Source organism: Pieris napi, chromosome 13, assembly GCF_905475465.1.
Source record: "Pieris napi chromosome 13, ilPieNapi1.2, whole genome shotgun sequence".
NCBI lineage: Eukaryota > Metazoa > Arthropoda > Insecta > Lepidoptera > Pieridae > Pieris > Pieris napi.
The window spans coordinates 2,887,593-2,901,241 of NC_062246.1; the positions used below are offsets into that span (position 1 = coordinate 2,887,593).

Genomic DNA, 13,649 nt, shown 5'->3' on the forward strand with positions numbered 1-13,649 from the left:
AACCACCCCAAGTATTATTAAAACTTAATATGTCACAAATGGTTTGGTGGAAATATATTAAATATTCAGTCCGTCAAACTAAACACCTATATTGGTAATATTATCTACACTAAAACCAATTCTTGTTCCAATAGAGGTTGTTACTAAAGTGAAATTTTGAAATAAAATATAGTTTGGTATTCTGTATTTTATATGGTATTATTTGATTTTATTATACATACAGGATGTTCCATTGATCATTGTCAAACCGAAAACGAGTGATAGGCATGTTGGCTAACCCCAGAAAAATTCTATATATATACGTAAGTATTTTTTTAATTATGTCCTTTGATAAAAGTAAAAAATTATTATTAATAATTATTGACATTTAGTAATTATTGACTAAAGCATCTTACTTGCTGAATTGTATAGAGCACTTGGGTTGAGCCCGTAGCAGGTCCAAGAGTTCCTTTTCAATTAAAGCCAACATCGGCTCCAACGCCGGCGCAGTGCGTCCACGGACTCGAGATATATCACCTGCAAATATAAAAATTTGAACCACAATCAGAACTATTTTTGTTTACCAGTGGCGCTACAACCTTTTAAGTCTGGTTGGAGCCTAGAGGAAGAGATTTTAATTGGCAAGTAGGTGATCGGCCTTCCGTGCTATGTGCGTATGTATATGCCGTGTGTGTGTGTGTGTGTGTGCGCCCTCAGGGATGAGTCGCACGTTGAAGCCTGATTGGCAAGTAGGTGATCGGCCTTCCGTGCTATGTGCGTATGTATATGCTGTGTGTGTGTATGTGTGTGTGCTCCCTCAGGGATGAGTCGCACGTTGAAGCCTGATTGGCAAGTAGGTGATCGGCCTTCCGTGCTATGTGCGTATGTATATGCTGTGTGTGTGTATGTGTGTGTGCTCCCTCAGGGATGAGTCGCACGTTGAAGCCTGATTGGCAAGTAGGTGATCGGCCTTCCGTGCTATGTGCGTATGTATATGCCGTGTGTGTGTGTGTGTGCTCCCTCAGGGATGAGTCGCACGTTGAAGCCTGATTGGCAAGTAGGTGATCGGCCTTCCGTGCTATGTGCGTATGTATATGCTGTGTGTGTGTATGTGTGTGTGCTCCCTCAGGGATGAGTCGCACGTTGAAGCCTGATTGGCAAGTAGGTGATCGGCCTTCCGTGCTATGTGCGTATGTATATGCCGTGTGTGTGTGTGTGTGTGCTCCCTCAGGGATGAGTCGCACGTTGAAGCCTGATTGGCAAGTAGGTGATCGGCCTTCCGTGCTATGTGCGTATGTATATGCTGTGTGTGTGTATGTGTGTGTGCTCCCTCAGGGATGAGTCGCACGTCGAAGCCTGATTGGCAAGTAGGTGATCGGCCTTCCGTGCTATGTGCGTATGTATATGTCGTGTGTGTGTGTGCTCCCTCAGGGATGAGTCGCACGTTGAAGCCTGATTGGCAAGTAGGTGATCGGCCTTCCGTGCTATGTGCGTATGTATATGCTGTGTGTGTATGTGTGTGTGCTCCCTCAGGGATGAGTCGCACGTTGAAGCCTGATTGGCAAGTAGTTGATCGGCCTTCCGTGCTATGTGCGTATGTATATGCCGTGTGTGTGTCTGTGTGTGTGTGCTCCCTCAGGGATGAGTCGCACGTTGAAGCCTGATTGGCAAGTAGGTGATCGGCCTTCCGTGCTATGTGCGTATGTATATGCTGTGTGTGTGTGTGTGTGTGCTTCCTCAGGGATGAGTCGCACGTTGAAGAATGTTGGAATACATTCTTCAGAATGTATTCCAATCTTGTTTATATTTCTTTAGCTTTTGAAAAATTTCAATAAGTGAATTAACTTTTAACCAAGAGTTGTGATTTTTGATGTTATACTTCTTTAGGCGCGTTATGAAAAATTTATGAGAGTGAAATTTTACGATGCGCGCGCACCTGTGACACAAAATTGGGAGTGTGATTATAGCCTGCGCGAGCGAGATAGGAATAAGACAATCTACAAGTAAAAAGAAATAGAATATGCGTGAAGTTCGTATGCCAAGAATTTTGAATGACCATAATGACATTAATTGTCATTTACCTTTTAAACAAATAAAGGAGTTTTGATTATTTTTTCAAAGAAATTTATGAATTTTATATTTTGCAATACTGCCAAAGCTACAACATACCTCTTAGTGTTTGGTAGCGATGTTCTAAATATATAATAATATATACTTTTAACTAAATAGAATTTATGTTACACTTAATGTAAGAGAATAATAATAAATAATTATTTATTTAATTTTTCAAATGTAAACTGAACTTAATTGACTATAATGACTCCTTTTCCAGTCTTTGATTATTTAATTGTAATTAATTATTTGCATGCAAACAAAAACTATTTTTAATAATGCCAAAGAAGTATAACTTCTTACACGCGTACATAAGTACACGCACCCTTTTTTTTTTTTATACTTGTTTTACCGGCTCATTAATGTTTGGAAGGTTGTCTATTAACTTACAACTATCAAACGGTGGAGGCAGAACCGGCGGTTCGGCCCAGGCAAGGTGTCGTGAGGGACTGTCCTTCACAGCAACACAGGGAATGCTGCGCAGGAGCAGCTCTAGGGGTACACCGTACCGTGGGTCACATACTAGCGGTGGGAACATTGACTCGTAACACTCCACAAAGCTGAAAAATAAACAAAACATTTAAAAAAAAATAGAATTAAATATAAATCATTTAAAAAATTTGTGATGTCACTATACTCATATACGTTCTTTGTTTTGAAAATGATGATCAATGTTATCAGGGAGCGTTCAAGTATTACGTCACGCAATTTTCGGAGATTATTGACCCCCCCCCCCCCCCATGTCGTCGTAATGTTTTTCTGTACCCAAGTATAGTAAAACGTTTTGTGACCAAGTGACTCTTTATACCTAAAAGTTACCATTATGTAGTGTAAAGTACTGGAAAGTCGAAAATAATATTAATTCTTAATTCAATCCCCGCCCCGCAAAAGACTCCCCCCCCCCCAAATTCATTACGTAATACTTCGCTCCTCAGAAGTAGAGGTCCATAAATATTTCAAAAACAAATCCATAGTGACACGCTAAACATCTCAAATATATTAATGAGCAAATGAAAATCTCACCTCAAAAGAGGCAAAATGCCATTATGCCCCTCCATCAACATCCTTATATTATTGGTCAGCACCGATATCTTCATAAACACCGGTTGCAGTATCCTACTCCCGTCGTCGTGACCCGTAAACGTCGCATGTACGTTGCACCTCCACGGCGCTTCCTCCATTTCGGCACTGGACGCCGGCGAGAAGTCCACCAACTGCACCATACGCCCGAAACCCTCCTGAATCACCACCGTGTCACGAATCTTAGCTATATCCGATGTGGTTATTGCACACGAATGCCTGCTTGCGTACGCGTCACGTAGACGTACGAGTGGCAGCGTATGTCCTCTGTGCTCTAGGAGGATGGCCCGTAGACGCGCCCTTAGGACGTCTAGACTGGGAGCCGGGGAAGGCCTGCCGAGGGAAAGGTCGAGCCTGCGACCCGCCCAGATGTTATCGAGCCGGCGTTTGTGGATACGGGCTATTGCGAGACGTGCGTCCCCCTCGGATCGGAGGAGGACGGTCGCGACTGGCCCTTCCCCGCTGGACCAAACGGTTACGCGTAATACGGGCACGTGTTGGTTTAGTAGCTTTAGAACCATGTCCTGGAAATGAAGTTATGATGGAAAACTGATGTCATAAAAGCTAAAACTAAGATTGAAATTTTCCAACGAACTGAAAGACCAGAAACTTACAATACATTACTTTTAAATCCTGAGAATGTATTCTATTTAAACAAAAGCTGTTAGTCTCGCACGTAGCTTGGCAAGATTTTTCGGGGTGGGAGAAAGTTCTTAAGTTTTGGTTTTCCTTAGTAGGAGAAAACCCAAAAACTACCTCAGCTCAACCCACAGTGGCCAATATAATCTTACTTTACAACTTGTAATTGTAAAGTAAGATAATACTCACCCAGTTTATAGAATGCGATATATTCGAGTGCCGTACAAAGAGATGACATAAATTTGCCTATAAGAGAGCGTTCAAGTATTACGTCACGGATATTGGAGATTAAACCCCCCCATGTAACGCGCCGTAACGTTTTTCTGTACCCAATAGTAAAACGTTTCGTGACCACCCAGTGACTCTTTAAATACCTAAAAGTTACCATTATGTGGTGTAAAGTACTGGAAGTCGAAAATAATATTAACAATAACGCGTAATTCAATCACCGCCCCGCATCGTAACGTTTTACAAAATTCGTTACGTAATACTTGAACGCTCCCTAAACGAATCTCAGATAAAATCAAACAAATCATAAATAAGCAAGCTGGTTAGAGAACAGCAAAAATAAATATCATACCTGCAATACATTCGGATCATGGGGTGGAAGATTGGCCACAGTTAACTCTGTAACAGTGTCCTCAGTCTCGCTCTGATCGCTGAAGCTGGCTGACGAGTTCCACGGAGACATCGAACGACCGATCCCAAGACGGCTGTCTTCAGCGCTACAATTGCTTGAAGAGCACGCTGATTGATCCAGGCTCGCTGTTCCTGCGATATTTAACTGCTTTACCCAACATATCCAAACCGGTTGCAGTTTAAGCATTTTACAAATAATATTTATCAGAGATAAAAAAATCTGTATCTGTTTCATGGTCATTTGTCAATAGGCAAGTAGGTGATCAGCCTCCTGTGCCTGACACACGCCGTCGACTTTTTGAGTCTAAGGCAAGCCGTTTTCCGTTCCTCCACCGTTTTAATCGGTAGACATCCCTCCTCATCGGCAAAGAAGACAGAGGGTGTAAGCCGAGAGAAAAACCCGAAAAAAATACTCGGTACTCTTTTAAAAATAGCAAATCATCAAACAACACTTATTTTAAAACAAATATCGCAAATTAATTAGAAGTAGCCTGACTAGCACTAGTCCCAGGCCCTTTCATAACTAGATAATCGTTAACTTTACAGTAAGCCTTTTTACACAGCTTTTCTTTAATACATTTCTTAAATTTATTAAAAGGCAGAGATAAAAGAGCCTCTGGGATTTTATTAAAGAAGAGTATCCCTTTTCCCAAAAAGAATTACTAACTTTAGATAGTCTAGTACGGGGAAATTGTAGCCTGCGTTTGTTTCGAGTATTAACATTGTGCGTATGTTCTATTCTAGTAAACTTATCACTATTTTTGTATACATTCATAATATTTTCATAAATATATTGCGAGGGAAAGGTATATTAATTTCCTTGAATTTATCTTTCAGAGAGTCCCAACATTTTAAATTATAAACAATAGCCAAGGATGACGACAGATATTTAACACAAATACATAGTTTAAAACATTTCACTTACCATGCCTGCCTCTAATCTTCCTAGGTTTGGGAGGAGGGCAATACTCCAATGGCACGGCATGCACCGGTAGTTGCTTCAATGCTAACGCCCATTCATTCGCCACCTGTTCCCTCTCCATGGCTACTTGTGGTACCTGCAAGTAAGTATGTAATAAAGTCTAATGAAATTAACGTGTTTAAAAATTGTATGTCAAGACTTTAAATTGCTTTTTTTTTTCAATAATTTTCTCGAAATATTCATATTTGTCTTCATAAATTGACCATCAAAAGCTATAAAGTATTTTTAGTTATCAGTTAACGATTCAATCTCAAATCAAAAGATTGGTTATAAGTCATTTGTACACAAAAAATTGGGTCCTAATAATAATAAAATCTATTGGTGTTACAACCCTGTATAAATCTTGGTGTTTCTATTTTCTCTGTTCTGTTCAATTTTTATTTATGTGCAAGTAAGTGAAGATTTACAGTATTTTAACAGAAGGTAAACTATGATTACAATAAAATAAAATCTATAAATAATCCATAAATACCTTAGGGAGATAGGAAGAATAAAATTAAACATTATGAAACTACGAAACATTTAAAAGATTTTAAGTATGAAAAAGCAGAATATTTAAATTTATAACTATTCTAATGGAAATAGCTGGATGTGAGTGTGCGTCTCATAGAGTCAATGGAAGAACAGAAAAGATCGATGTCAAACTGGGTTGAATATTGGTTGTAGGTCTGTACATTTCGAATAATGAATGTATTTTTCCTATAGTTGGTATTAGGTGGAGGCATTTTGAAAAGAGGGCGGTGTCTGAACCATAATAAGTCAGTTCACAAGTTGAGCTTAGCTAACATCTCCAGACAAAGTTTCCCCTAACAGTCTGTAGTAAATAACAGACAATAGTATTATTGTCTAATACCATCAGACTGCTGGTTACCATCACTTGTACACTTGTACTTATAAACACACACACACAGTACATACAAAATTTGGAAAGTTTAATAGATATTTACCTGAGGGAGCACAAAGTGAGTTGGAGGCTGTGGTAACATGGTAGGCTGACTAGGAGGCGCAGTGCAATAGCCCTCGTCACTGGAGTACGCGGGTTGCAACGCACTGCGTACGTAACGCGTACTAATTTTACGTCCGAAGACGTCTTCGCCCTCCATACGTTTCAATGCACTGGAAGAAAATTAAAAAAAATGTTGGTTTGCCATATTGTTTTTGGTGTATGTACAAAATATTTAAATAAAACTGTATCGGATATAAATGCAAATTTATAACAATATTTACATAACTCGATGTAGAAATCTTTTAGTATTGATTTTTGAAAAGCACTCGAAACGCCTTGTAAATAGTGTAATAAATTCGCGTTTAGATCCTATAAAGATTTATTTTAAATTTTTATAAACTTTTGAATTTTCATCAATCTTACAAAAACAGCTACTTGATAGAATAACAAATTATTTCTCAGACTGAAAATTAATGTTCACAAAGGTTTTGTTTTCTGGTTAGACATATCAGTATTGTGGTTCAGATTTTTAATGTTCACCTCTACAATCAAATAACTCACCGAGGTAGTTTACTTAATATAGATAGTCTATCTTATTAACGCCTTTTTTTTCCCTATATTAGGATTTTTTTATAGAACAGGGGGTAATCGGGCTCATGTGATGTTAAGTGATACCACCGCCCACGGACACTCAATGCCAGAGTACGTAGTGGTTAGCTGGTACCACATAGTGGTAGTACGCGGTAAAATCTGCCTTAAATAACGCTTGTTTGCGGAACGATGGACGTCGAGGTGATACGGAAAAATTAAGTTTAAAAGCAAATAAAAACTTGAACACAATAAACGTTTTAAACGTAGTATGCTATAATAAATCCGATAGCGTTCATATCAAGTATTAGTTTACTAATTCTGACTGACAGCAAATCATTTAGTTTAAGATACTTTAATTATTAAAATCTTTGTTTATATTAAGAACTTCTTATTCAAAAAATATATATTTAACTAGTAGACGTTGTCCTGCATGATATTTCAAGCGATTAGTAAAGCAAAGTATGAAAGTACCGACTGCAGCGCCATCTGGCGGGCTGATTTGTGAATCTAAACCATTCCCAGATCCCCTTGAACAAACACAAAAAAATTCATCAAAATCGGTCCAGTCGTTTGAGAGAAGTTCAGTGACATACACACTCACAGAAGAATTATATATATAAAGATATGTCGAATTGATAACCTACTCCTTCGTTTAAAAATACATATAACCCTTAATTTTTCCTATTTCTACTCATCTTAATCTATACGTGGCAAAGCAACGTCAACGTGTAATAGATACTCGCTGAACGTGGAAACAAAAACATTACTAATTAACTCATCGAAATAAATAAATTACATATATTATAATCGTATGCAGTTTATGTTGTTGAATCATCTATTCTTATAGCATATATACATATATATATATTATTTTTAATTTATTAAGTTTTTAACGGATAAAATTTAAATCATACTTGGTTTTAATTAAATTCAAATACCGCAAAACGACCTAGTTTCTTAAAGAATAAGTAAAACAGCGTAGCAAATGCATTTTACGGAACAAGTACGCCACCTTGCCAATACTTATTTCCTACTTCCTCACTATTACCAACAACCTTGTTTAACAAAAGAAATATATGTTAAGTATATATAAGTTATAAATGCGATAGGTTTACACTTTCAGGTTTTTATCGCTTATATTTAATATAAACTGACGGCCGTATTCAATCAAAATTATAAAATGGTGTATAATTTACGTAACTATGTCAATCAACAAGATAAAAGTTCAAAATTTAATGGCCGATATGTTCACGGCTGATTTAAGAAAGCAATATAAACCTTTTTTAGCTGCCAAGGATATATATAAATGTTTACTAAACGTAACCGTACCATAAAGACTGAAAACGACTGTAAAAATATCATCATACTTCGTGTAAAAATAATGTAATCTTAATAATAAAACGTCTTAACATAATATTTTTAAATGAAACAAAATATTTAAATTATTTAACATCTAAAATCATCTGCCATTTTTCGAAAGGAAATATTGTGCCTACGTAGGCTTTCACTGACCGTTAAATTATGAGTCATCGTAGAACAAAGAAAAATCGTAAAACGAAGTAACGATAAGCTTGCTGCTGACATCAAGAATTGATTCACTCAAACGTATTCAAATGCACGTAATAAATAAATCAATTGATATTTATCTAAACTTTTTATATGTACATATAAGCAAATTTTACTAACAAATTTATAGGGAATTTAGTATTATTTTTCGCGCAATTTTTACGTACTTGTGTATAATTTTAAAACCGAACTCAAAGTAATAAAAGAAAGAATAAACGCGACGTGGATTCGTAATAAAATTTGAAAACTCACCTGCTTAGCATCATTTTTACTATATTATAACACTACCTAACATTAAATGCTTTCAAAGCTACAAATAATATATAAATTACTATTTATTAAAAATAATTAAATTATAATTAAATTAAGTTAAATAACTTGGTGTGTGCCTGTTAGTGCCTGACATTGCAATGAGAGATTAAACATATGGAACGATTTATTTACAAATCTTAACGAAATTGAAGGTAGATGTAAAATATTAACGAAACGGCTATAATTGTAAAATCGGATACACTATTAGTTATGAAACTCCCTACCATAGACAATGAAAACAATAAACAAAGCTAGATGTTTTGGAATAAAAACAAATTGAACTAAGCTTAAAGTTAAAATGCATCGTGTAATTTAGATTTATATGTACGTCATTCGCTGTCTATATTAAATCTTAGGAACTTAAATCTAATTGTCTATAAAATCTTGTCTAACCAGACATTTTTAAAGAAATAATTAAGATTTCAAAGAGATTCAATATTTAATAATCTGCTTTAGTGTAGTAAGTCTGTCGCCACGATAGTATCTCTGTCACAAAATCGATCGAAATACCATGTCTCGGTTACATTGATAATGATTACATTATGAGTACGCTTAAATTGATAATTTTAATTAATTAATAGTATTATGAATTTATTTATATTTGATAATAAATATTGTTATCATTTATTTACGTCGCAATACATACATATTATTTGTGTAAAAGTAAATGAATGTTGATAGACTGATCCTCCAGAAATAGCTTTAAAATAAATCCGGACTCAAAAATATCTTTGCAGAAAGGTACTAAGGTACCATATCCTATATTATTTTATACTCCGGGTTTATACAGATTATTTTCCATGACCCAAATAAAAACATTTATAATATGTAATAGTATCAACACACAAAATCGCAGAGCGAATTAATATAAAAGACTAATTAATGATAGAGACTTACCGGGATGTATGATCTGGAGTAGGAAACTTCATCATTGCTGTGGATGCTGTCACTCTTAGGACTTTACCCCCACAATTATCCGCCAGTCTCCTCAACCGTCTTGACACTCTTTCAGGTGGTTGGTCAACTGGTAAGTTTATAACTTCCATTTCGCATGTAGGCTCCTCATCTTCTTCTGTTTGGCTTACCTATTCAAAATTCTTATTAATTATTTATACCTAGGTTTTTTTTATATATATCAATTTTCAAGATTCAAGATTCAAAGCCTTTATTTTTAACTAATACAAGAGAACAAAATATAAATGTATATAAAAAAAGAAAAAAAAGTTTAACAAGCACAGCTGTCCTCTTGTATAGCTTGCCTTTGTGGCACAAAGGCCTCCTCCAACTGTTTCCATTCCTTCCTATCCCTGGCAAGTCTTTGCCACAGAGGACCAGTGGCTTTTTTAAAGTCGTCAGCCCACCGGGCACATGGTCTTCCTCTCTTTCGCTTGGTGTTGTAGCGAGGTGTCCATTGGGTGACTTTTTTCGACCATTTTGCTCTCTGGCCTCTGAGCAGGTGTCCTGTCCATCTCCATTTAAGCCTTTTGGCTCTGGTCATTGCATCTTCCCAGTTGGTGATCCTTCGGAGATCTACAGCTCTTTTCCTATCATTCCGTGTGTACCCTAGTATGCTCCTTTCCATACTTCTCTGGCAAGTCACAAGCTTTTGACTTGTGACTTGCTTAGTGGTCCAAGTTTCGCAGCCGTACGTTAGGATAGGTAAGATACAGGTGTTGAAGATGCTCCTTTTGATCCTAAGTGGGTAATCTTTATTCTTTAGGATGTGTTTTAATGACCAGAATCTTTTCCAGGCATTTGAGGTTCTTCTCTCTATTTCCTGATGGGCTTGTTCTGTCATGGAGATGAGTTGTCCCAAGTATATGTAGGTTGTCACATATTCTAGGTTTTCGTTCTCTAGGATAATAGTATCTGGTGTTCTGTTTGTCATGGCTTTTGTTTTTGATTTGTTCATTGTTAAACCCACTTCTTTGCTTTTGGTTGCCAGTTCTTCGATCATAGTTTGTAGTGTTCCCGGGTTGTCAGTTATGAGCACAATGTCATCTGCAAATCTCAAATGGTTGATCCTTTCTCCATCTATGTTTATACCGCAATCTTCCCAGTGTAGGTTTCTGAAGACTTCTTCCAACACACTAGTAAAGAGCTTAGGCGAAAGAGGGTCTCCCTGTCTGACTCCTTTTTTGAGTGGGAATGATTCTCCCAGCATCTCCAGCTTCACCCTGGCCGAGCACTGGCTGTAGACATTTCCGATGAGTCTAATGTATTTCCCTTCAATGCCTTGGTTTTTTAGCGCTCTCCAAATGCATGGGTGCTCCAAAGAGTCGAAAGCTTTGCTGTAGTCGACAAAAGCCAGATACAGGGGATATCCATATTCCTGGCACTTTTCGACAATTTGCTTCAAGGTGTGCATGTGGTCTATTGTGGAGAATCCAGACCGAAATCCGGCTTGCTCGATAGGTTGTTGTTCGTCAAGTTGTTTGGTGATTCGGTTGAGAATGATTTTTGCAAAGACTTTATACACGTTGGACATAAGACTGATAGGACGATAGTTGCTAAGGTCTTCTTTGTCTCCTTTCTTGTGGATTAGGATTATTGTGCTTTGTGTCCATTGTGTAGGTATGTATTCAGTATCTAATATTTCATTGAATAGGTTTGTTAATGTTGTTAGTGTGTCCGGAAGTGCAATTTTGATTGTCTCATTTGTTATGTTGTCGGGGCCAGGGGATTTTTCATTTTTCTGTGTCAGGATTGCATATTCGACTTCCCTTTCTAAAACAGGTGGGATAGGTTCTTCGTGTTCTGGGTCAGGGTTGGCATATGTTTCGGAATTGTTGTTACATGAGTACAGTTCTTTAAAGAAGGATGTTGCAGTATCTAGTATTGTTTTTCTATTTGTAACTAAGTTTTTGTCCTGTTTTTTGAGTCTTGGTATCCATTGTTTAGGTGGTTGTAGTTCTTTTAGGGCTTTCCTTATTCCTCCTGTTTTAGTAATATGATTTATTATGCAGTCCATTGTTTTTTTTGCTTTATCCTTTTTTATACTCTTGTTAATTTCTTTGCTGATCCTTGTTATTTCTTTTAATATGTCTTTATCCTTTTTGTTCTTGAATAATTCTTTTCTTTCCGAAATTAGTTGTTTGGACTGTGTGCTTAATATTTCCTTCGTCTGTTGTTTTGGTTTTTTAGCTTGATACATTCTGTTTATTTCTTTATTGTATCTTTCCTGCATTGCGTTCGGCGATTCTAGCAGATGGTTTGCGTCTAATTTGGTAGTAAGGGTGTATTCCTCAGAAGGTAGCACTCGTTTGTAGCGTTGCCTAGATTTAACCTGGTTTTTGGAGTGTAAGGTTGCTCTGACCATTCGGTGGTTGGTGTAGAAGTTGAACTGGTTGATTACCTTTACGTCTTTGAAAGCTTTGGGTTGATTGCTTGTTATGAAATCGATTTCGTTATGGTAGCTACCGTCTGGTGACTTCCAGGTCCATTTTTTGCTAGGTTTTTTCTTAAAGAATGTGTTGAGGATAGCCAGGTTGTTTTTGTGACTCAGATTTACTAGTCGTTCTCCGTTATTATTTCTCTTTCCTATGGTGTATTCGCCGATGATATTTTCTTCTCCTGATCTTTGCTTGCCAATTTTCCCATTGAAGTCTCCCATAATTATTAAGTTTTTTTCTGTTACATCTATTGTTTTGGATAGTTGATGATAGAATGAGTCTTTTGTGGCTTCTTCTGCTTGTTCTGTTGGTGCATACACTTGTATCAAGGTCCAGTGTTCTCTGTAGCCTGTTATCTTTATTTTTAGGATTGCTATTCTTTCTGAGATGCCTGTGAATTCTAGTATGCTGTTCTTGAGTTCCTTTCTGACCATGAAGCCTACTCCGTAGTGTCCTTTTGTCTCTCCAATAGAATATAGAATGTAGTCGTCATGTTCAGTGATTTCTGTTCCTAGTCTTCTGACTTCGCTAAGGCCTAGAATGTTCCATTTAATGTTCTTGAGCGCCTCTTCCAGTTCCATAAGTCGATCGCATGTTCTTAGTGTTAGTACGTTGAGCGTGCCAATATAAATATTGGTGTTTATTTGACTTCGTTGCTTAGACTTTAGTAGGTTGGGCTTTGGTGGGTTTGGATTTGGTAGGTTGTGTTTTGGCCGGTTCGTTTGCTCCAATGTGATTTTCAGAGATCCCTCTCGAGGGTCAGCTGGAGGGCTGCGGTCGCGCTTCCCCACGGAGACCGCTGTCCGGCTTGGGGAAAGGTATATTTTGTTGGTTGTTTGTATTTGTTCTTTGGTTTTATTTTTGTTTTGATTCCGGGGACCGCTGTGTACTAATTGTTATTGGTTAGATGTTTCTGAAATAGAATTTGTTCTGTGGCGTATCATTTTTTCAAATGCATTGGTTACAATCATTTTCTTTGGCTCCGTCTGCCTTGTACCTTCATAGCAGTCAGATTGCGTTGGTGTTTTAGATGGTGAGCGCTTCCTTTTCTCAGTTGCCTTGGTTGAGTTTGTTTCCTTTATTATGAGCCGATCATATCGGATGAGAGCCAGATTTCCTTTCTTTCTTTCTTCTTGTTGTAGGGACTTTAATTCTTTTCTCTTCTGCAGTACTTCTTTGGGGTAGTCTTCAGACACGTATATGTTTGCAGGGAATCTTTTGTTGTTTTTTAAGATTTCTATTTTTCTCCATGCTAGAGTAAACTTTATGAGAATAGGCCTGCGTTTCTGGTCGACTTTAGAGCCAAGTCTACGAGCTTCACTTATTTCCCATTTATCAAAGTTGTCCAACTCGCAATCTTTACCCACCTCGTTAAGGACCTTCAGGACCAGTTGTAGGAGTTCTGCATTAT

The 13,649-nt window shown here is 37.3% G+C and overlaps 1 protein-coding gene across 3 annotated transcripts in view; it reads right to left on the bottom strand.

Annotated features, from left to right (window-relative positions):
• The window catches only part of LOC125055488 (meiosis regulator and mRNA stability factor 1), a 28,256-nt gene that overhangs the window by 10,298 nt on the left and 4,309 nt on the right, over positions 1-13,649 (bottom strand). The window contains exons 6-12 of one of the 3 annotated variants that reach the window (XM_047657950.1): positions 9,744-9,931; positions 6,379-6,547; positions 5,375-5,507; positions 4,391-4,581; positions 3,115-3,329; positions 2,482-2,651; positions 396-516 (exon numbers count right to left, since the gene is read on the bottom strand). In XM_047657950.1, coding sequence (XP_047513906.1) covers positions 396-516; positions 2,482-2,651; positions 3,115-3,329; positions 4,391-4,581; positions 5,375-5,507; positions 6,379-6,547; positions 9,744-9,931 — 1,187 coding nt within the window. Of the gene's footprint in view, positions 1-395; positions 517-2,481; positions 2,652-3,114; positions 3,696-4,390; positions 4,582-5,374; positions 5,508-6,378; positions 6,548-8,786; positions 8,963-9,743; positions 9,932-13,649 lie in introns of those variants that run through there. The other 2 variants (XM_047657949.1, XM_047657951.1) reach the window with 2 other exon arrangements.